Consider the following 24,274-nt stretch of genomic DNA (forward strand, 5'->3'; position numbering starts at 1 on the left):
AGACAGAAGTCTAGCATCATTGTCTTCTGAGGGGCCCCATCCATCAGGGCATAGGAACAGATGCAGAGACCCACAGCCAAACATTGGGTGGGTCTCTGTGAGTCTTGTGGAAGAATGGGAGGAAGAATTGAGGGAGCCAAGGGGTGTCAAGGACACCACGAGAAGACCTACAGAGCCAACATTTCTATTTAGTAATAGAATGCTCCTTTCTGTAGGAAATGCTTGCTGTTTTGCACATGTTTTTTGGGTAAATATGAATTTATTGTGTTCATTATTCTGTGTCAGGGTTTTGGAATCTTTCAAAACTAATGGTAAACATATTCTCTAAACAATCATAACTTTAAGAGCTTCAGAATAATAGGTCAACCTATATATTCTGTATTACATTTTTCTCATCAATCAAAGATACCTAAATTTGTTTTTTAACTGTCTTTAATTAGTCTAGAATAAATTATAAATGAGAGGAGTATGCTTTGGTACAAAGCCATTCATTGGTAGCATAGTAAAATTTTATATGTTTGTAGAATATAGTGGTATGACCTGTTTTAATTAAAAACAGAAAATGAAGCAGATGAAAAATATTTCTGATGAGGCAGTTTTACTGCAAGTATAATGCCTTTTGTTGTGAAATCCGCCCGATTTAGACTTATATAAAGGCAACCATTGTTGCCAGGTTTGATTAATGACAGTTGGAGTATGCTTGGCTGTCAGTTGCTACCATGGATGTACCTTATTCCTTCTGATATGAACCACTGCTGAAAAATACAACCCAATCATATTTGGCCCCTGGACAACATGTGCTGTCATCACTGTACCGTGAATTCAGATTGATTGGTGACCTGCTGCGACAGCGTAGGCACTGAAGCTTGGTCTTACTGCATTATTTTTCCCCAAGTAGGGAGGGTGGTTTAAAAAAAAAAGGCAAAGGAAATTTAATTGTATCAAACCATTACAAAATCATTATCATCTATTAAGTGAAATAAAAACAAAACACAGAGATTTTGCGTTACCATTTAAAACTATAGTGTGTATAGAAGGTACTGTTCATGTTTTTGATATTTGGTGCATTATATGAAAAATGTCCCAAAAGAGAGATACTGCTGTTTATTAGTCTAGCAAACAAAGAAATACATTCTAAATATCATTTCCCATTTTATATAAGGGAATTTATTACATTTCCTCCGCAGTGAGAAACCTGTTATCCTACAGAGCAGAAAGAATTTCTATAAATCAAACTAAAATGAAAGTATTAGGCAATATTTCCATTTTTGTATCATAACTGATTTCTCTCTATCCTTATTGTGCACTTTTCAAAACATACCAGACCCTTGTGATAAAAAGTTATACTGGTCTTGCACTCTTGAGTATATTAAAAATGGGGGCTTCGAGCTTTCCATGATGTGTAAGAAATTGAAGAAGACAAATAAAAGAAATATAAACTATTGTTCTAGAATCATCTGGAATTTTCCTGTATTGAAAGCTTGTGTCTCTCCTCACATTGCTTGGATTATATAAAGATTCCCTAACCTTCTAGAAAGATGAATCTCAATTCAAAACCATGTGTTTTCTTGGAAGAAAATTTAATTACTCACATGTTTAAGTTCTTAAAAGATTATTTACAATGTACTCTAATATTTCTGGCTGAACTTTCAGGACAAGTATTTAATATTAACACTTAAAAATTTTAATGTCACTCTGCTTTACTAAAAGTTAAAAGAGCCAGTCATAAAAATATGCATTGAACCATCAAATAGTTTAGGAAAGAAAATAATATCCTTTTTTAAAAATCTGTTTCTTTTACATTGCACAAAAGTTTCTCTGCTTATAAGTGGGTCTGTATTGTGAGTCCTGGTGACTGAGAAGGCTGGTGGTACCCTATGCTCACAGATGTGGCGGTCTAGACAACTGTAAGCTTCCCACTGTGGATACTGAGAACTAAACTCTGGCTCTCTGCAAGGTCAGTACGTACCACTTTCAAGCCCTTTTATTTTTGTTTACTTTTATAATTAGGAAAATTTGAAACTATTTTTTCAAAGTATATTATATTTCCTGTGAACTAAAGAGCCAAAAATAGATCTGTGTACTTTGGAGTATTTTTTTTTATTAACTTGAGTATTTCTTATATACATTTCAAGTGTTATTCCCTTTCCCGGTTTCCGGGCAAACATCCCCCTCCCCCCTCCCCTTCCTTATGGGTGTCCCCCTCCCAACCCTCCCCCCATTGCCGCCCTCCCCCCATAGTCTAGTTCACTGGGGGTTCAGTCTAAGCAGGACCCAGGGCTTCCCCTTCCACTGGTGCTCTTACTAGGATATTCATTGCTACCTATGGGGTCAGAGTCCAGGGTCAGTCCATGTATAGTATTTAGGTAGTGGCTTAGTCCCTGGAAGCTCTGGTTGCTTGACATTGTTGTACTTTTGGGGTCTCGAGCCCCTTCAAGCTCTTCCAGTTCTTTCTCTGATTCCTTCAACGGGGGACCTATTCTCAGTTCAGTGGTTTGCTGCTGGCATTCGCCTCTGTATTTGCTGTATTCTGGCTGTGTCTCTCAGGAGCGATCTACATCCGGCTCCTGTCGGTCTGCACTTCTTTGCTTCATCCATCTTCTAATTGGGTGGCTGTATATGTATGGGCCACCTGTGGGGCAGGCTCTGAATGGGTGTTCCTTCAGTCTCTGTTTTAATCTTTGCCTCTCCCTTCCCTGCCAAGGGTATTCTTTTTCCATTTTGGAGTATTTTTAAAACGTCTGTAATTATAGGTCTTCCACATTTAATTAGATTCTACTATGGACCTAAGTGTATTAAAAATAATCAAATGGGCTAATGGTCTATTGCCTTGCTTTCAACACAAGGATTTTTATTAAGTAAATCCTTTATTAATTTTATGGATTCAGTAACTTGTCATTAATACTCACTCTTAATTATTTATCTACAGTACACATGCCATAGACATAGCAGACAGCCACTTAAAATTAACGGGTGGGGCTGGAGTTAGAGACAGAGAGGACACTTGTCATCTATACCCAAGGACTAGAGATTATTCACCCACAAATACTGGTCCTTTTCTTCTAAGCAAACAAATTCTCCCTTTCCTGGAAATAGTTACCACATTTTAACTTTGAAAGAAAAAGAGCTTGTTTAATTTTCCTAAAATATTATTGCTGCCCATAGATTCTTAGACAAAACTTTTTTCATGTATAAATAAGACTTTGACCTGTTAAACTCATGAAAGTACTTATAATAACCTAAACCAAGTGCAATTCTTAATATGTAATACTCAAGGTATTACAAAATCAGAGGCAATTTCACAAATCATAAAGGGATTCCATTCGGTGGCCAAAGATTGTGCCACTTCATGCAAGGCAGAAGAATAATGTCATGGTCATTTGATCTGCAATTATTATGCACACTTTGTTTATAATTTGGATGAGTGAATCTTGCTATTCATTCAGGAAACAAGTCACAATAAATTTCTAGACAGGTAACCCAACAGAATATGCTACCCACATTAAAATGATGATTAGCACACAATTCATTGCACGATTATAATAGGGAAATTGTAAAATACAAGGTTAGCCATGCTTGAATATTCTGATTTTATGGAAATCTGCAGCAGGGTGTCTCACTTGCAGCCCGCAGACCATGTGTTCCTGAGAATAGCTATTAAAGTGGCCCAACACAAAACTGCAAACAATTAAAATACTATGAGATTTCTTTGTTCTTAGAAGAATTTGTGATTCTCAAATATAAATGTGGTAGAATTTAGACAGCATTGTGCTGTTATGGCTGAAGGTCGAATATTCATACACAGAAAGACCTCGGAAACTCAAAACTTTAATTCTCACTTATCCATTTAATCAAATTACATTTAGCTAATACTTAAAGCTAAGAGATTTTTATGAAGGCCACACTTGTCACTTCCAATTTCTAGTTGGATTCATGGATGGAGAATCTCAATAAACAGAGCTACTCTAAATCATGAGTTCACTTTTTACAGTTTCGTTTATGATCAGTCTTGAAAATAACATCTTTCATCAGAAAGATATATAAAGGAGATAGATTGATGGACAGATGATAGAGAACTAGATAGATAATAGATGATAGATAGATAGATAGATAGATAGATAGATAGATAGATAGATAGAAAGAAAGAAAATTACAGAAAAGAGAAGGGAAAAATAGAGAGAAGTATCAAGTTACTTTTATTAGTAAGTGTTATGTCTTTATTATTAGCTGATGTTAAACTTGTATAGTTCCATAATTCTAAATTTGTCTCTACCAAAAAGTGTATATGCATACACAAATACAATGCATGAAGGATTCTATGTTCATACTTTCAGATAAGATACACAGAGAAGGAAGGATTCCAATACTGTTCTTCCTTTAGCACAGCTGCAAGACACAAACCATTTTCAAACTACCAAGCTGTGTGAAAACAAGCAAAGCACAAGGCACAACGTTTAAATCATCCATGTTGAGAAACTGCAGTTGACTGTCTGGCAAAGTGGGGATTTTGGCTCAGTATAACAAGGTCAAGTAGAGCAGGCATTGCACAACTGTGATGGGTTTTCACCTCTTAAGATATACACACTTGCTGTCTCTCTCTCTCTCTCTCTCTCTCTCTCTCTCTCTCTCTCTCTCTCTCTCTCTCTCTCTCTTTCTCTCTGCAATTAATATCACAGTTGCTGGAACTTTTCCAAATGGCCAAACTATGCGACCACCCTATTCAAGGACTCCCTCCTTAAACATTTCTTTCTCCTACTGAGAACTGAATTTAGAGATTGAAGCAAGTTTGGGAAGTTCCCCCCACTGAGTTAATCCCAGGACCCCTGCTGGGCATCTTAATCCCTGTGGTCTGTGGTTTTATTCTAGGTCCTTCCCTCGCAGTTTTCTAGTCCAAATTCACAGCCTCACGTTCTCACCAGTCACTCCTGTCCACCTCCCTTCATCATCTTCCACCTCCACCACCCCGAGAAAAAGTATCCTCTGGTTTCTAAACCTACAACCCTTGTCTATATACAACTTAATCTACTCCTACTCCCCCAGAAAATTATTTCTAACACCCTAAAGAAAGCCTTGCTCTTTCTTAATGGCTGGTTCCTTGGTGTAGGGGTGAAGAAGAAAATTGTTCATACCCGGATATTCCAGACAACTCTGATGCAATGAACTAAACCAATATTTTTTTAATGAAATTCTATCCTCTACCATAAATAAATTAACAAAGGAGAACAAAACATAATTTGATTTTAGTGAAGCTTATGTTACCCAGTTTCCTAAATGACTGTAGATTTTCTTCTTAAGATAATTAATGCAGTAATTAATAGTGCCTATTTCACAGGGCTATTGAAATTTTACAGTGAAAAATGACAAATATTTCACAATTAGGAAAGCATGTTGAAACAAAGTTGTAGAAGCAGGTTCAATTATCATTTCATTTAGAAATAATTATCCAATTGGCTTAAGTTCTCTCAAGATAATTTGATTTTACAATAAGACTAGAATTTGTAATATCATATTTGGAACATCGGGGGCTTCTCAGTCAGATATTTGGCGAGAAATTAACCTCAAGTCTAAAAGCTTTTAGGTATTAATTTCACACTTAAGCAATCTGTTTTACTATGCGTGTCGTATGTTTGCAGTTTCTGAGATGAGAGAAGTACAGAAGCAGCTCTGTCATCTTCTTTCCTACTGAGCACAGTTGAGCTACCAGAGGGTAAGGCCGTGTTAGATGGGAGTGTTTTGCCTGAGCAGTGTTCTGGAAAACCAGAAAAACTCCCTCAATTTTTTCTTTTGCCTACAAATGTCTTTATAAAATGCAATTGTGCAATATTTTGGAAATTTAAGACATTCTGAGGTTGGGGAGCACTTCTGATCACTAGTTGTATAACTTAACTTGTGGTATGGCAGATCTGATTGAAAATGTAGGCTGTGACCTGTATCTCATTGGGGTTCTCTTGAGTAGCTTCATCAACAGAGCAGTGATTCAATGACCAAAGAAAAGCTTTCTCTTGGGGCTGGGGATTTAGCTCAGTGGTAGAGCGCTTACCTAGGAAGCGCAAGGCCCTGGGTTCGGTCCCCAGCTCCGAAAAAAAGAACCAAAAAAAAAAAAAAAGCTTTCTCTTATAGTCTAGAAAATATTCAAAATACATTTATTCCTTAGCATCAATGAAGCAAAGCATTTATTATGAGATAGTTTTATTTATAGACATGAAAGGGAGACTGTACCCATGAAATATCAACAATTTGGCTATGCAAACAAGACCTCTACCATGAGGTAATGAGCCAATAGGAATGGTGGAAATTTCACAAGATCCACTCCTAAATGAAGAACTAAAGCGAGTTATTACTATTGAGAGAGGGAAAATTAGTTTTATCTAGGGGCAAGAACCCTAATAATTTATTCAGTTATGAGTGGTAGGTAAGCCTTAAAAATATGTACATGTGAGCAATGCTAAGTGAACTCAGTAAGTTATATGCATATGGTTGTGCATATACGTGGGAACGTATATATAAACAAGGATAATGAAGTCGTGAATTTGAAAGGGTATAGGAAGGTATGTGGGAAGAAGTTACGGAGAGAAGAGGAAAGGTATTGTGTAAATATAGTGATCACGCCTAATCTCAAAACATTAAAAATTCTCAATTAAGAAAAATAAAATATGCAAAAGTGCATTCATTCCTTAGTGCTAGTGAACCAAAGTGTCTTCGTTCGTTAAATAAGGACATGTTAATGTTAAATCTTGACATTTGCCTATCTCAAGTGATACAACTCCAAATATGAGGCAAGGAGAGAAGATGGTTATGTTTGAAATATGCTCCCTTGAACTGTAGCCAATTCACCAAATGAGTTAGGAATTAAAGCATATCCTCACCTTCACAATAGAATAGAGGTCAACCTATTTTACTTTTTTAGACTCTGCCTCAAATTTAAAATAAAACAAATATTTAAATAATATAATTTGATCAATGCTGATTTCATATTTACCATTATCTAAGGGTTCCTTAGCCTAAGCACTAATGTTTAACTTTAACATTTTTTTCCTGTGGGAGCTCCCTGCTTGTAGAACGCATTTTGGAAACATGCTTGGCCTCTCCCCACACAATGTCATGAGCATTCAATGAAAGTTTATTCTGAGGCATTGTGAAGTAACTACCAGGGAGTCAGAGAAACAAATTGCCCTCAGGTGAGAAAGTACAGCATTTTCATATATATCTAAATATCACCTATCATTCGTTGGCTAGGATACTTGTGATTTTAATGCATATATTGTCAGTAGGGCAGATAGAGGGGAAAATACAGTAATGAGTTCAGCCTTATTTTCTTTTAGAAATAGGTGAAGGCCAAAATAAGGAACGTCAACAGCTGGTGAGTAAAATATGGAATGCGCATTATTCCACTTATCAAATGGGAAATGAGCACAAGCTTTTATCGTCAGAGATAACAGGGCCTTTTCAACTTGGCCGCATGTAGGTCCTGTAACCTTGAGCATATTTTTCTATCTCGGAGCCTCAGGGGCTTTCTTCTTCAAGGTTGTTGGAAACATTAATTCTAAGCTATGCATTTTTCCATGCAAAACCATGGGTTCTCAAAAACTTTTAGTTTTAATTAGCATTTTTTTTAATTTTAAAATGCGTGTTCCATTAAAAAATTACTGCCTGGGCTGTTAAGAGAGCTGTGGAATTGTCGAGTCTGCACTCTTACTACCTTACCTCTCTTACTACCAATTAAAGTTGTACCTCCATTTTTCATTTGTAAACTATGGATGGCAACATTTACTTGTTGCATGAAGTAAGTCTGAAAGATAAATGAACTACTTCATTATGAAGCACCTGTAAATATCAACTAATACTATTATAGTTAGTAAACTGTAAGACGTATATATATATATTTTTTTTTTTTGGTTCTTTTTTTTAGAGCTGGGGACCGAACCCAGGGCCTTGTGCTTCCTAGGCAAGCGCTCTACCACTGAGCTAAGTCCCCAACCCCAGATGTATATTTTTTTATATTCCAACTTCTGAGAATCAGGAATCCTCTCACCAAATATGGCGAACCAGGATCAATTCAATTTGCTACATTGTCCCTCCTAAATTAAGTGACTGGTTGCAACTCAAGCAAATTGAGCATAAATTTACACTAGAAGGTTAAAAATGGTGAGGTTGAACGTTATGATGATTAATTGTGGTTGTCAAACTGACTGGACTTAGAATGACTAAGTAAAGCAACCTCTGGGCATTTCTGTGAGGAACTTTTTCTGTATTAATTGAAAGGGAGAAAGCCACTTTCCATGTGGGAAGCACACACCATGGGTTGCTGTGCTGAACCATGTCAAAGGACATGATCTGAGGGTCCGAATGCATGTTTTACCTTCCAGACTGGAAGTATAATGAGGTAACTGATGGAGTCGCCTCTGGCCAGGACTTCCCACCGAGACTGGCCAGATCCTTAATCTGTGAGCCAAAATAAGCAACTTCCATCCGGAAGCTTCTCTGCTCTACCATTTTGTCACGTCCACAAGAAATGTGATTAATCCAATAGTCTTTTTGGGCTTCTCTGTTTACTAAACACAAAGATTGCACTCAGCAAACAAAGAGTGGATCAAGATGCATCTCACTATGGGTGGTTTTCAGTAAGGGTCATCAAGAAAATGTCAAAGAATCCCTTTAATGAATTCAAACATATACTGAGTATTAAGTTGTATGTGAAGATGAAAAGATGCAGTGTAAACTCCCAATAAACAAAAAAAAAGTGTCTACTTTTCCAAGTACTGATCTATTTGGATTTTGTGATTCCTTTAACAACTACTCTTTTGACATCCGATGGTTTCCAATAACTTATTTTATTTTATTTTTTTATTTTATTTTTTGTCTATTTCATGAAACAAATTGGGAACAACAAATATTAAAAAGGATAAAATTATTCTAAAGTAGGCAAATGACCATTAAAAACATGTTTATCAAAGACTGATGGTATATCATTATTGTGGTGTCAAAATTACATCCAATAAATGATTCCATAACACAGTGTATTGTGACTGATGAACGACAATATACATGAAGGCAGGCAGCTACTAAATTGTCACTTCCTATTCTTCAAGCCCAATAAGAAATGGAAGAGACTCAACACTTTCAGATACTGGTTAAGTGTGTGGACTTAGGAGCCATAGAAATTGTCTAAAATACACAGAAATTGGGGTTTTTTTTTATATAAAACGTAAGTACTAGTAGTCATTGGATAATAGATACAAAAGTAACTTAATTTTCTTATACTCATTCATTAATCTTTCTGAATTTTTTTGTTTTTATATTGAAGAAAAAATTAGCGCCCGATTTTCCCAACTGTACTAAGCATTTCCCATAGAATGACCTCATTTACAAAGTTAAACATACCACAGAAAATATTCCTCTCAACTTGCATATTTGAAGAGATTGTTGCTTTTATTATTTGTATTTTCTTCTAATAGAACAATATGAATTGTTACAAATCATCGTCTAAAAAGTCTACGTTTCAGCTTCATGTTATAATTCAAATTATATAATATGATAACAGAAATAAATATAAAATATATATTAAGAAAAGCACTGGGGATATTATGAGCCATTCAAGGGGTGCTAGCCATAAGTTGCCTATGTGTTAAAACATGGAAGTCTACAGTGTTCTTTTAAAATGCTGTTTTCAGTTAAGGAGCTACTGAAGGAACACAGTTCACTCGTAGTAGTGAGTATTTGCTGAGGGACCTCAGTCACTGTGTAGTCTTGGCTGGGGTCCTAGTCTTGCTATTCTCATTCCCCATGTCTGCCATTCAGAAGGCTCTGATATGCCACACATTGATGGAAGAAGCTCACTACTGTGGCTCTCATGATGCCAATGACAGGTGGCACTCAGACAGATCCTTTTGCTGGGAGAACTGGCACCTAGTCTTGGCTCAGCCCACACGCAGCTAATGGGCCTTGGAGCTTCTCTTAAGTTCAGTGAACTTTGCATTGTGAGTATGCTCCAGCTTGGGAGTTGATAACTGGCCAAAGCAGAAACTGAGTGCCAGTTCCAGCATTGTTCCTCTGCGGAGATTCTCGACAGATGGGCCAGTATGGTTACAGGACGAGGCATCATGGTCTCCTCCTAAATGGCAATTAGTTTTGTGTTGACAGTAACTATTAGCACCTATTTGGTGAAAACACACGAAAAAGTTCCATCCTGGCAACAATGAAAGTTTCCAATTAATCTAGGATATAAACAAAATATCAGGTTTGGGTTCCCAAGATAATGATGTGCACTATTTCAAATTTAAATGACCATGTAGCCCAATACTTATGTTTAGCTTAAGAAATTGCTTTAAAAATTACCTTAAGTGTATCACCATATAATATGTCTATATAGCATAGTACCAATTTCCTTATGATATATACAATATATAATTTTAAACCACTTGAGTCTTTAAACAATTATTAATTCAAAAATTGGGAAAACTAGTTCATAATATCAATATACGTTGGAAAGATTCTAAAGTTATTTTCTGTCTGTAATATGAATGTGTGTTGGAAAATTAATCATGTTAAGTATGCATCTCTGTGTCTCTCAAGTGAGGGTCAGATTATGCTGTGACACCATTCCTTAACATGACAATTGTTGTAAGAAAGAAGCTTGTAGTAGCACTATGGCACCTAACAAGTTCTCTGAAGTCTTAAGGGAATGCCACCATTCTCATTACAAACATTAAAAATAACCAAACAGTTCAGTGGAATTCCTGGAATATAGTGATCCTAATTTAAAATCTGAAGATTTGATGGCCCTTGGTTGGGATATAGTACTGGAAGAGGTACAATAACCTAGAGATAGAAAAAACAGGTAGGGGTTTTCAGAACTGGTAGACTGGCTGGCAATATTTACCAATAAATCTATATGAATTCATGGTAAAGGTGGTATCTCTTAAATAAATAAGCAACACTTAATATTTCTATAGATATTTTAGCTAGATGAAAAAGAATGTGAAATTAACATGCAAGTTGAACATCCCTTATTTTTCATCATTAATCTTTTATTGCTGAACTCAGTAAATGCTTCTAATAGAACCTTCTGTGTTTATCCACTGTAAACTGTTTGCAGTGCTTAAAAGTAATTACATCATTTTATAACCTTTCAGTTAGAACATGCCAGAGCAGAGAATGTCTTAGTCAGGGTTTCTTTTCCTGTACAAACATCATGACCAAGAAGCAAGTTGGGGAGAAAAGGCTTTATTTGCTTACACTTCCTCAATGCTGTTCATCACCAAAGGAAGTCACACCAAAACTAAAGCAGGTCAGGAAGCAGGAGCTGATGCAGAGGCCATAGAGGTATGTTACCTACTGGCTTGATTCCCCTGCCTTGTTCAGCTTGCTCTCTTATAGAACCCAGGATTACCAACCGAGAGACAGCACCACCCACAATGGGCTGGGTCCTCTTGCCCCTCACCCCCCCGCCTTGATCACTAGTTGAGAAAATGTCTTATATCTGGGACTCATGGAGGCATTTCCTCAACTGTGGCTCCTTTCTCTGTGATAACTTCAGCTTCTTTCAAGTTGACACATAAAACCAGCCAGTACAATTGACCCCTTGTCAACTTGATATAAAAACACATCACTATTAAGCCTCAACCTTTACTTTCTAATTCATCCCCAACTTTAAAAGTCCCACAGTCTTCACAAATTCTTACATATTAAAATTTCAATCCCTTTAAAATATCTAATCTCTTTTAAAATTCAAAGACATTTTTCAACTCAAAGTCTTTTAACTGTGAGCTTCACTAAAATATTTTCTTCCTTCAAGAGGGAAAAATATCAGGGCACAGTCACAATCAAAAGTAAAATCAAATTCTAACTGTCCAATGTCTGGGATCCACCCACAAGATCTTGGGTCACTTCTCCAGCTCTGCCCTTTGTAGCCCACACCTTGTCTTCTAGGCTCCAGATACCTGTTCTCCACTGCTGCTGCTGCTCTTGGTGGTCATCTCATGGTACTGGCATCTCTAAAGCACTGCTGTCTTCCAGGGCAACTAGGACTCACCAGTCACCTCTCACAGGCTCTCTTCATGGTGCCAATCCTCAACTCCTTTGCATGACCCCTTCAGTCCTGGGCCATCAATTGCAAATGAGGCTGTACCTTCACCAATGGCTTTCCACGACCTCTCACAGTGCCAAGCCTCTGCTGTTCTTCATGACTCCCTCATGCTTTCAAAAGCAGTACCACCTGGGTGACTCTTAACACACTACGAAGACCAGCCACAGCACGAGTCACAACCTTGGCTTTCTCTGGAACACAGTCTCTTTGTGCTTTTAGAAAACATTTCCCAGAATATTTCACCTCAGTAATGCTGGTCTCTTCTTAGTCCCCACTAATTTCTTAGCTCCAGCTGACCAGCATCAACTGTCCCAGTAACACAAAGGTTCGCTTTAGTAGTTCTGGTATATTGTTAATCACAGCTGATTCTTTAGCCCCAGCTAACGAAAAACAACAGAATCATCACAATCAAAATAGCAAATAGCCCTGATGAGAGTCTTTAACCATCCCTCTGAAATTTCACAAGCCAAGACTCCATCTTCTGCACTGTTCTCAACATTATCTTCCAAGCTCTTACAGAGCATCCCACAGAGCTCTTGACTTTCTAATGGCTCTTCTAGCTCAAAGTTCCAAAAATCCTTCCACGATCCTCCCCAAAACGTGGTCAGGTTGCCACAGGAATACCCCACATCTGGTACCAACTTGTCTTAGTGAGGGTTTCTATTCCTGCACAAACATCATGACCAAGAAGCAAGTTGGGGAGAAAGGGTTTATTCAGCTTACACTTAAACTTTGCTGTTCATCACCAAAGGAAATCAGGACTGGAACTCAAGCAGGTCAGGAAGCAGGAGCTGATGCAGAGGCCATGGAGGGATGTTACTTACTGGCTTGCTTCCCCTGGCCTGCTCAGCCTGCTCTCTTATAGAACCCAAGACCACCAGCCCAGAGACGGCACCACCACAATGGGCTCGGTCCTCCCCTCTTGATCACTTGTTGAGAAAATGCCTTACGGCTGGGTCTCATGGAGGCATTTCCACAATTGAGGCTCCTTTCTCTGTGATAACTTCAGTTTCTGTCAACTTGAGGCCTAAAAGAAGCCTTTACAGAGAGGAATGACTAAGCACATCATACTCCTGCATCTTCAGGATGTAAAGCACAGTTTCAATAGTTCCTCCAAGGCCATCTTCCTTTTTAGTGCTAATTAAATTTGTCATTGGAGGTAGAAAGGTGAGAGTGGATGGGGAAAGAATGGGGATTGACTATGATCAAAATATACTGTGTGAAATTCTCAAAGAATTAAACATATTTTAAATATAATAAAAGTACCACAAGGAAAAATTTTCTCAAACATCTCTTTTAGAGTGCAGAGGTAGATGCAAAAACATAGGCAATTAGTGTCAGAGTAAGACCTCCAAACCAACAACCTGGACAACAGATTGCATGGGTATCATGACGCTTTTGTCCAAAAAATATCCCATAATAAGTTCCCTTGCAGTTTGTGTGCCTTTTTTCCCCAGAAATAAATGGGCAAAATACTTATTTAACACAAAAGACAATTTTGCCTTCCACCATTCCTTGTTTATTGGCTTTTGGGATCAGACAGTTTTGGGACAATGGTTTATTTGCATTGCGTTCCCTATGTCCTTAGTATTCCTTTTCTTTTTCTAAATTGTTTTAATTGACCAATATCCACCAACCAATCTAATCAAAGTCGTTATTTATTGGGAACACAAATCACCACATGTCCTTGAGGGGCACAGTGAACAGGAGGAAGGCTCTTCTTCCCAGCCCCACAGGCTCTAAACAATAGAGCTCCCAGACAATTAATACAGGAACATTTTCCAGGGCTAACTGTAAAGAGCCACTTTGTTCAAAATTGCACAAAAAGGGAGTCATAAGTGGTTCTATTCAGTTTCTCTTCTGAAAGAATCATGTATTTCTGTGAATCGCATATTCTGTGGGACTAAGAATTCTAGAAAAATCTCACTTAAAACAGACTTCAGAAAAGGGACTTGTCAGTGAGCTGAAGGAAAGTGATAGAATTTTGCACTATATTTCTTAAAATGATTATTCTGTAGGCCCCTTTCTGTTTTATGAAATATTCATGAATTACCTACACTATATGGAAGTCATCAGCTGCATTTAGAGGTGGCAGGCATACATAAGAATGTAAATGGCATATTTTATTCCTTCTTTTTTCCTCCGCAGAAATGCTATTGTGAACATTCCTTTCTACTATAGATCCTCATTGGGGAAGTTAGTCTCACTTTAGAATCAGTTTAGTAAACAAAATAAATTTTAAAAAAATGGGGAAAAAAACTAACTGTGAAGCTAGGTATTGGTAACATGGTAGAAATCATAAAATAATGAGATATACAACACGTTCAACTTATAGCATTTTGCTAACAACTTGAAGAACAGACAGAGCCTTGATGTTTAGATATGAGGTCATAATTAGTATAATCTCCCTTCTGTTAACCCAAGTTCTAAGAAGATTTATCTTTTTAAGAAGATCCCACTATTAGATTCAATAGAATATTGTAGTAAATTCTAGTCAATTTTGCTCTTATTTCTTTGTACATAGCAGGTAATATTTACCCCTTTATGTTAGCTTATAATATTTTGATAGAGTCCACACCACGGCATATGGATTTTTGATGTAGTCTTTTGATAATCTATTTTACGGTGTAAAATGACACAGAATGGAATACTGCCCTGTTCATTAGAACGTCAAGCAACTTCTATCACATAAATACTTGTGAAAACATATAATAAAGCGCTTGATCTTCAAAGATCACTAACAAGCACAAGCGCCGGGTCAGCTGACACACAAGGATGCGGGACTGAGAAAAAAAAGAGTTCTACCTCAGCTTTCTGTCTTTGATGGATTCAGTATGTAAATGACTGTCCATACTGCCTTGTCGCATTAACCAACAATTCAAAACAAAAAAGAAAGAAAGGGAAAAAAAAACCCACTACTTGAACACTTTCTTTAAAGAATTACTTTTGCAAACGTGATAAGAACTGAGAGCTTTCAATAAATCAGTGTTTCTATTTACATTCCACAAGTGCAAATGTGTTATAGAAATTAAAACCATTTCATACTTTGAAGTTCCTTCCTTTTTTACCTCTGCATTTTCTATTTTTGGATTCATGTGTGAAAACTTGCCTTTAATATATAAGAATATAGTCAGGTGGGTGGATACATGCCTGTGATCCCAGCACTAGAGTGATGGGTAGAGAGAGTTCAAGTTCACAAATTCAAGGCCAACTTTGGCTATCTAGTAAAAAAAATTTCAAGTCAGTCTAGGCTTTATTAGACCCTATATTTAAAAATATCGATTTTAATATCGATTTTAATGAGTGTGTGCTGTGTGTTTGTGTTATATGTTCTCTCTCTCTCCCTCTCTCTCTCTTTGTGTGTGTGTGTGTGTGTGTGTGTGTGTGTGTAAGTACCTTTAGAAGCCAGAGCAACTTGTCAGAGCCCTTGAAGCTGGAGTTACAGGTAATAATCAGTCACCCAGTGTGGGTCACTGAACTTAGTTAGGTCTTCTGGAAAAGCAAGCACTAATCCATCTTTCTAGCCATACACTATTGCATTCTTTCATCTCATATTTATCTTCCTTAAAAAAGAAACATATACTGATGATTTTTATGGTCACTGAAAAGCAATTGAGATCTTTCTTCCCGATAGTCAGTTATGAACTAGCATATTTAGATGCATCTCCAAGAAATCGCTATACTCTCCCAAACAGACACAAGGTAAAATTCCTTTCATTTTGACTTTACAGAAAATAATCACATTCAGTAGTACTTCTCTGTTTGGGCATAGAATTATCATTAGACTTTCTAAGTTCCCACCTCAACATGATCCTCAAGTTGTAAAAACAAAAACAAAGAGAAAACATAATATTTCACTCACCAAACAATGTGTTGTTAATATTCTTAATGTTATTTTTAGAAAATAAAACTTAGGAGGCTAAAGCTTAACAAAATAAATGGGCATACTGTTATTGTTTTAAAAATATTCTCCCCTGGATGAATGAAACTGAGGCAAAACTGACTCCTTAATCCTCAACTCATCTCTGCTCACCAAAAAGTTGGCACAGAGAGCGTCTTCTGTGTTGATGGGCTAAGTAGCTATCATAGCATTTCATCTACTTAAACATGGATTGAAAAGCTCCCTTTGCCTCCAACAGAAAAATAGTCACATATTACTTACATAGTAATTACAGGCTCTTCAGCTGCCCTACCGCTGCTTACTCTCACTGGTTTAAGCCTGAACAACTACACAAACTGTATTCAGATTTCATTAAACATTAAGCCAAATAAATGTCATCCTCCACGTCAATTACTTATGCAAGAACAATGATCATCTCCCTTGTCTCAGAGCTAAAAATGTAATGGAATCGATGTTATTGACTTCGTCTGTGGCTCTGTGAAAAGTATGACTGCTATCCTTCCCCAAGAAAAGAGATCTGTCTGCCTTTCGTGGCAAAGTAAATGTTATGCTAATATGCACAAATCAAGGCTGAATAAGGTTCCTTGAAATGTCACTTGAGTCTGAAAAGGAAAGAAAAAGTGCCTGACTTCCATCAAGATAGACATAGTCATTAATTTGCATGTTGAGCCTCTCTAACACAATGGTTTAAAGCTCACACTTCCATTTGTCTAATGAATTAAAAAATATTTATCTATTTAAACAAACTGTAGGATATAATCCCAGTAGCAAGAGGCTAGGGGCCAAAACTATGCAACATTTTGAAAACACTGGGGTGAGAATTTTTTTCCCTATCTCTTGAAAATATAATTTATGTGGCACTACTTAATTTTTCTTTCATGGATTGCATAAACTTCGAAGCAAATGACTTTTACAAGACATGGGTAATGGTAGAAGAGGTAAAGGTGTCATATTTATCACTTTACACACACTAAATCAGAAAATCAAATGAGTCCTGAATTGTACTGTAGTCATATTCCATTCAAATAGATTTAATTGTATTCCTTTCTAGATTATAGGTACATGGAGAATTCAGTAGTGTCACAACTTTCTAGCATTTATTTTTATCTCAACCTCATCTTACTTAACAATTATAGTACACATATATGAAAACAAAAGAATAAATTAAAACTATAAAGTTGACATACAAAGTTAAAGTGAAATTTAAAAAAATGATCAACAAGACTAAAGCAGGCACGGAGGTATATATCTGTCATTTCAGCACTTGCAGACTAGAGGATTTAGGATGTACCTCAGGACTGTCTCAGCAAATGGTTCCTGGGCTCATGAGCCTCTGATACAATGTGATCAGATGCAAGTCACCTTGATGGCTTTCTTTCTATAATGTCACATAGCCAGTCTATCCACTCATGTGAAACAACACGTAAATTCAGGCTTGGCTATTCTGTGTCATATCTGACCAGTACTTCTCTTTTCGAATACAAGGCTAGTAATGCTCAAAAGCACTGTGGCTCTGTCAAAGACCAGAGATGACTGGGAAACATTTCAACTAAGCTACAAAGCCTAGGAATCCAAAATAAGCATGAATCTTGGACTGATCAAGAGAAAGACAATAATGAAAACTGATTCAATCCAAATATTGTTTATTTATCCTGTATTTAATCATTGTAACTTTTTTCCCTAGGTGTGACAAATATTTTGCAGGTGTATAAAATGAGTGAAAGTGAGCTCAAGTTATACAAGCAACCCTGTGGGTATTTTGTTTTATTAGCTGAAATATTCCCAAATTAAAATTCAATTTTTGAAACTGCAAAATCTTTACAGAATCAGCAATTGTGTTACTGTTTTTGTTTGCTTGCATTTTGGTGTTGTTTTGTTTTGCTTTTGTATTGTATTGTTTTGTTTTGGAAGTCTCACTATGTAGCTCTGTCTGTCTTGGGACTCATGTAGAGCAGGCTGACTTCTGTGAAAGCATGTTTAACTTTAAACTGTTGAAGGAAAACAAGTATCTCTAGAAGGAAACACTTGATAAATTACAGATTACACAATTTCATGCAGATTATGACAGTAGGAAGTGTGCCCGCTGTTCTGTCAGTGGGTAGAAGGAAGAGAGGGCACAGGAAATAGAAACAGAACTATTGCTTTAGAAGAAGAGGAAAAGCTGAAAGGTTTATTTGATAATAGATATAAAGGTATTGATTGATTGATTGATTGATTGATTGATTGAATTTGCCTCTGCCTTCCTATTGAAGAGATGAAGACTTGGTCTACCACACCCGTTTAGAAAAAGTTTGAACAGAAATATTTAGAAAACACAAATTATTTTTTTTATAACATGATAAACATTTTGGATATTTGGGTAATGTTGTACTGGAGAGATTGCGATTGGTAAAAGAATGAACATAATGGAGACCCAGTCTCTGAGGGAAACAGGGTGAGTGCCAGGAAGCCGCTGAGGACAACCCTCCTGGGAGCCCATCTACCTGATGAGCCTCCGCTTGTTAATCTCCGTTTTATATAAGTCTCTTTGGTTATCCGTATTAGGCAGCCTTTTGTTATAGATACTCAGCGCATCCAAGAAAAGCATTGGAGATTAAAAAAAAAAAAAAAACAAGGCCCCTAATAAAGGACACTTGTGCATGGGTAGCTGTGAATTCAGGGCGTCACTAGCACACATACAAGTAGCCCTGAAGAAGATAATACCTTAGGGCTGAGTGGTAATTGGACATGACAGTTAGAGAGAAAGATCAGGCATGAATGTGGATTTCCACTGAGGGACATCATAAGTCGGAAAGACTAGGAAATGCACACAGTACGTAAGAAGCCAAAAATAAATATCACATGTGTGGCGCTGTCTAAGACGTATGGGGTTTTGGTGGTGGGACAATGAACGTTAGTGATCTGACTGTTGCTCCACCGATAGGCTTACCTTCCTCTTGGTAAGTCTGCGTCATCCTTTTTCCACCTCACCGTTGGCTGGGGATCTCCTTGGACCTGACAGCGGAATTCTGCAGGCTCGTCCTCCAGCACCACCTGGTTGATTGGCCTCCTGAGAAACGTGGGTCGTTCTTTGGGGCAAAAAAGAAAAAAAATAGTCAAATTAGATGAGGTATAAGTGATTTGTGAATAAATAATAAAAAAACAACAGATATATAGTTTATTCTTAAGAAGCACAGACCTAACTCTGCATCTCACTTATAATAAATAAGTCTTTATTAATCAAAGGCAATTAAACAGAAGGACTCTTTTGAATCTAGTAATCAATATGGTTTCTTTATTAGACTGAGTAACCTCCTAGAAAAGATAAGTTGATAAGTAGTGAATTCCTGAGTCAAAATAACTGAAATTAATCATCGGAATACAAAAAGTTAAATTATTTACAAAAAAAAGGAGTTTTAAAATCATTGTTCTATTATCATTCAGAGCTGAAAACATAAAAGATAAAGCTGATGAAAAATAATAAAAGGAAATAAATATTAATGATGGAATCATCAATAGCATTCCAGAAAAATACTTACAAAAATATCCTCCAACATTCTCCACTTGACGTACTTCTTTATAAAGACCCAGTGCATTCATCAGTATTTTAATTCATGTATTGAAAGTTGTTGAATATTTTAAAAATACGTTGTTTTTGTTTTGCTAATTACTAACTATCCTACATAAATTTCTTCAAGTTTTCTTTTCAGTATTATTCTTTAGTGTTTCAGTCTTTTAATTCTATACTCCCAACTATATTCTAACACTTTTGTATATGAAGAAATTATTCTTAATTACAGGGGTCTTACCATCAAAGAGATACGTGAGACAAAACCAGTTTAGCCACCGCCCCCCTAAACACTTACATCCCTTGTCCAGTATCTGTCTTTTTAGATACGGGGCAGCCACTAGAAAGTGTACATCTTACATTTTATGAACACTGACTTCTGAATCATACATTAAGCTCAGGTTTGCTCTTTTCTGAAGGAGAAAGTAAACTAGGTCATGAAAGACAAGCGAGTTCCAGGGAGAAGTTGACAGAGTGAATCTGGCCATATGGCCGTGGTCAGCCTTTTAAAAACCTTAGTTTCAACTCCTTCGATTCAGAATTGTGAATACAATGCTGCAAAGAAAGAAATGCATATAGCAGGAAACCTTCACTAAAGCCAAATCACTTAAAATAACATACTAAGAACACAGGTTGTGAATATTCATTTTCATTGACATCAAGATCAATATTCAGAAAACAATTGTGAAGTGCCAAGGGAAATTTTTTTCCAAGGAATTCAATGGTTGTGGGCACTTAGAAGGCTGAGAATATTATGTCTCCACAGAGAATTAGACACTAGAAGTTGGCAAAGAGCTACATATATTCCAATATTTATAGTCTGCAACTTCAAAGTTCAAAGCCTTAAAATAGGCAGAAAGAATTTTATAAGGAAATATTTCTTTCTTTCCTTTTATTTTTGTTATTATGTTGCATGTTTGTGTTTTGGCTGAATATATGTCTGTACATCAGATATGAGTAGTGTCTGTGAAGGCATCGGAAGAAAGCATCTCCTGAGATTACAGACTTAGAAATGACTGTGAGCCACCCTGTGGTTAATGAAAATCAAACTCGGGTTCTGTGGAAGAATAGCCAGGCTTCTGGACCACTGAGCCATCTGGCCAGCCTGATATCATGGAAAGTTTGTAATATAGAATTTTCAAACAACCCAGATGAGAAAATGATGTTTTGCTTCCAAAGAGAATAATATAGGTAGAATTAATTATCAATAAAAGATTATCAATAAACCACAGAGCAAATGTACAAGTTGGAGGGATTAATTTAATATTTTTTCTTTACCATTTTGGGGTATGGTGTGTGTGTGTGTGTGTGTGTGTGTGTGTGTGTGTGTGCGCGTGTGTGCATGCACACGTGTGCACGTGTGTATGCATGGTATACATGAACAAATATATGTGCAAATGTGCATGCTTGTAACGTGTAGAGACCTGAGGATGATACTGGAAATTATTCACCACTGTTCTACCTTACTAATCTAGGCACTATTCTTTAACCAAACTCTGGGCATATCTTGCAATATTCTCTACCTTCTGCTGCTAAAAATGAAGAAAGGGGATCTGAATGCTCAAACCATCAAGCCATCTCTATAGCCTCAAAATTGTCCTTTTAAAAGGTGGGCACAATATTCCTCAACTATATATTTTAAACATGATGACGCTGAGTTATTGTTTCTTCAGGAAGTAGACAAAAGGATTAATTTATCTTTATAGGTGTCCCAAATGTTAATAGTACATTAGCATAGGAAGTGAGAGGGAAATTTTCTATGCTGCTTGATGTATTCATCCAGAGTCTGTATTAGCCCCCTGCAAACAGGGAGGAAACCACTCATAACATCACTTGAGATGGAAAAATGATATTTCAAGAGGAGACCTCTTCTTTTCTCTGATGTTGATGGGAGTATTGTACCATAATCTGGCCTGTGGAGAAACAAACTATCACAGTGTTTTCAGTCATTAGATAAATATGAATGTGGCCTCTCCTACCTCAGGCTCCAAACTTAATGGCTTATAAGTAGCCAGCAGCTTGGTTATCTAAAGAAAGTGGTGGGACATGAAACAGCCATAGAGAGGGCCACGGCTGTGAAGGGCAAGTGAAACAACTCAGGAAGAGGACAGCCTGATGGCTGGAGAAGTGCTGAAGGCCCTCGTGTTCCACTGCAGCACCCTTTAAAACGGATATGACAAGGATCGCATTGGCGAATCTGTGAGAGGTCAAATAGAAGAGAAAAATAAACTGTGCCAAGGGGTTCCTGAGTAAAATGACCTCATTTTATATGGACAGTGATTCTGAAGTATTAACAAAGGCAGCAGACTTAAGGGATCCAATGTGAATTTTCTATCAGATGAGCAGGATGAAGTAAAAAAAATACATGTATTTAAAACAAATTGAACATATTGGTAAGTATGGTGTGTGTTTGATCCCAGCATGGGTAGGCCATTGTAAGTTCGGTTTTTGTTCCTTGAAGTCAAATTAACTTTGAGTCAATAGTGAGTGAAGATTACATATGCAACTGTAAGGAGTTCGATTTATTTCAAAATAAAACAAACATGGTAACGTCTATGGCTATAGCGCTTAACTTACCATATATCAAAGTACATTCCTATGCGTAATAAAGGTTCCTGCCAAAATTAGATGCCAGTATGACTTTAGAAGTTAAAGATGGTAAAGTGCTGTTCACTGGCGAGAAAAAGAGTTTTGTGCCCGTATTAAGAATCGATAAGAGTGAAAAGCGCAGAAATGACTTAATGAAGGAGAAACCCAAATGGCAGTGTCTAAGCCATCCTTTTTTGCACTAAAATCACCTGCAGAAGAATGGAAAGTCAGGAGAGTAAGAGTCTTAAGTTGATAATAGAACTATCTAGTGAGAGATAAAGATCACATTCAATATCCACTAATGTCTGCAGAGATGTATGTCCGTGAAGCTCTGAACAATTAAAATCAACAACTGTGGCAACCTTGATGTATTGAACAGGCCAACTTAATTTTAACATGTGTCAAAAATAAGACCACTGAGTTTTTCCATGGTATCCCCTTATGTCTGACCACATATTGAAAAGACAGGGAGAGAAACCTCCAGAGTCCTCTGTGTGCTGCTTATCAATTAGATTAGAGTCCCCTTATGTCGTCTGATCCCTAATTATTTATCTATGCAGCGGTCAGAGGCAACTTCTTTGCCAAAGCAATTAACTTTTTTTTTCTCTGAGATTAACTGGATTTGAATGACCTGCATAACTTGCTTGCAAGGTTAATCCCTCTGGAGATAACAGTGTTGTTTGCCTGTGTGATACTCTGTAGAGGACAGCTCTCAAATAGCCCTGTCAACCTAGTTCCAAATCGGCAATGTACAGAACCCAACATTACTCGTAGCTCTAATCAAATCTAATGCCTTGTTTCATTGTAGTCGTGTCAATGTTATTCAGGGAGAAAAATATTCAACTTAACACGAAATGCCAGGAATCCAATAGGTGTTTGAATAATTTTGTTCTTGTTTTTATGCGACAGTAAAGAAATTACCTACCCAGTTAACACATTCTCCCACTGCATGTAGTCATTGAGGGTAGCTCTAAAATTGCCAACGACTGTGCCATGACAGCTATTTCCAGGATGACCTTAGCAATTTTAAGGTAAAATCCACTTGACATCATAAAAGCAGTGCTGTGCCTATAATTGCATGGGTGGGGTTGTTTAAGTTCTGTAAGAAGAAAACTATATAATACAGGGGCATTTGAGCTAACTACTGCTTGTAAACCTTCCCTCGACTTTATCGGTTCTCGCCAGAACTGCCTCAGAGCAGAAGCTAAAAGCGAGGAAGTCATCAGGTGGTAGGCTTCCCAGGTCTCCTTTGACTTTACAGGGTGTGTTAAGAGGGAGCAAAGTTTGATATCCATTGGGTGTGATTACTGTGCCATCCCAAAAGCTTGGGAACAATGATCAGGCTCCCTGGATGTGATTGCATAAATTCTGACTGCATTAATTTTTTTTTTTTGCCAGTAGTTTTTATCCTTGGAAGCAAAGATGAAAATAGATAAAATGTGGAAAGGAAAACTCTTCTCTCATCATGTTTTAAACACATTATTTCATGTCATTCCTCAGAGTAGAATATGAATATAAAAGGCCATCAGATAATATGCTGCCTGTCAACAAAATTCATCACAATCCTAAAGCATTAAGACAGGCTTTAGATGAGCTTGAGAAATATGTACCAAGAAAGTACTATATAGCTTTTACCAATCAGTAGAGTCTGAATTATTAGATAAAATCTGCATTATGTAAATAAGATAGATATTTCATTTCAAATTTTTATGATTTTGTGTGTGTGTGTGTGTGTGTGTGTGTGTGTGTGTGTGTGCGCATGGGTGTTTTGCCTGCATGTGTATCATTGTGCTATGTGTACCTGGTGCCTAAGGAAGCCAGAAGAGACGGTCAGACTCCCTGAGACTGGACTTACAGACAGTAGTGAACTGTCATTTGGGTTCTACTTCTCTAGAAGAGTAGCCAGAGCTCTTCAGCCCTGATATGTCTCCTAGCACCAAGTCATACATAGTTCTTACTGTTTTAAGATAACATTACTCTTAAAGGTATCTCAGTGTATTTGAGCTTTACTCAACACATTAACTGATTTTCTTGTCTACTGACTAAAAATTAGATATTATAAGCCCACGTCTCAGTCCCCCATGACTAGAATGCATACACTCACTGAAACTCATGAGATGACAAAGTTTACATTTTTAAATGGATAGAAACC

General features: G+C 37.0%; 1 protein-coding gene across 39 annotated transcripts in view; it reads right to left on the reverse strand.

Annotated features, from left to right (window-relative positions):
* Window positions 1-24,274, reverse strand: part of Robo2 (roundabout guidance receptor 2) — a 1,571,587-nt gene that overhangs the window by 118,927 nt on the left and 1,428,386 nt on the right. For all 39 annotated transcript variants that reach the window (NM_001415038.1, NM_032106.4, XM_087577083.1 and 36 more), the window contains 1 exon segment: window positions 18,916-19,054. In NM_001415038.1, coding sequence (NP_001401967.1) covers window positions 18,916-19,054 — 139 coding nt within the window.

The sequence above is a fragment of the Rattus norvegicus genome, chromosome 11 (assembly GCF_021556685.1).
Source record: "Rattus norvegicus strain SHRSP/BbbUtx chromosome 11, alternate assembly SHRSP_T2T, whole genome shotgun sequence".
Lineage (NCBI taxonomy): Eukaryota > Metazoa > Chordata > Mammalia > Rodentia > Muridae > Rattus > Rattus norvegicus.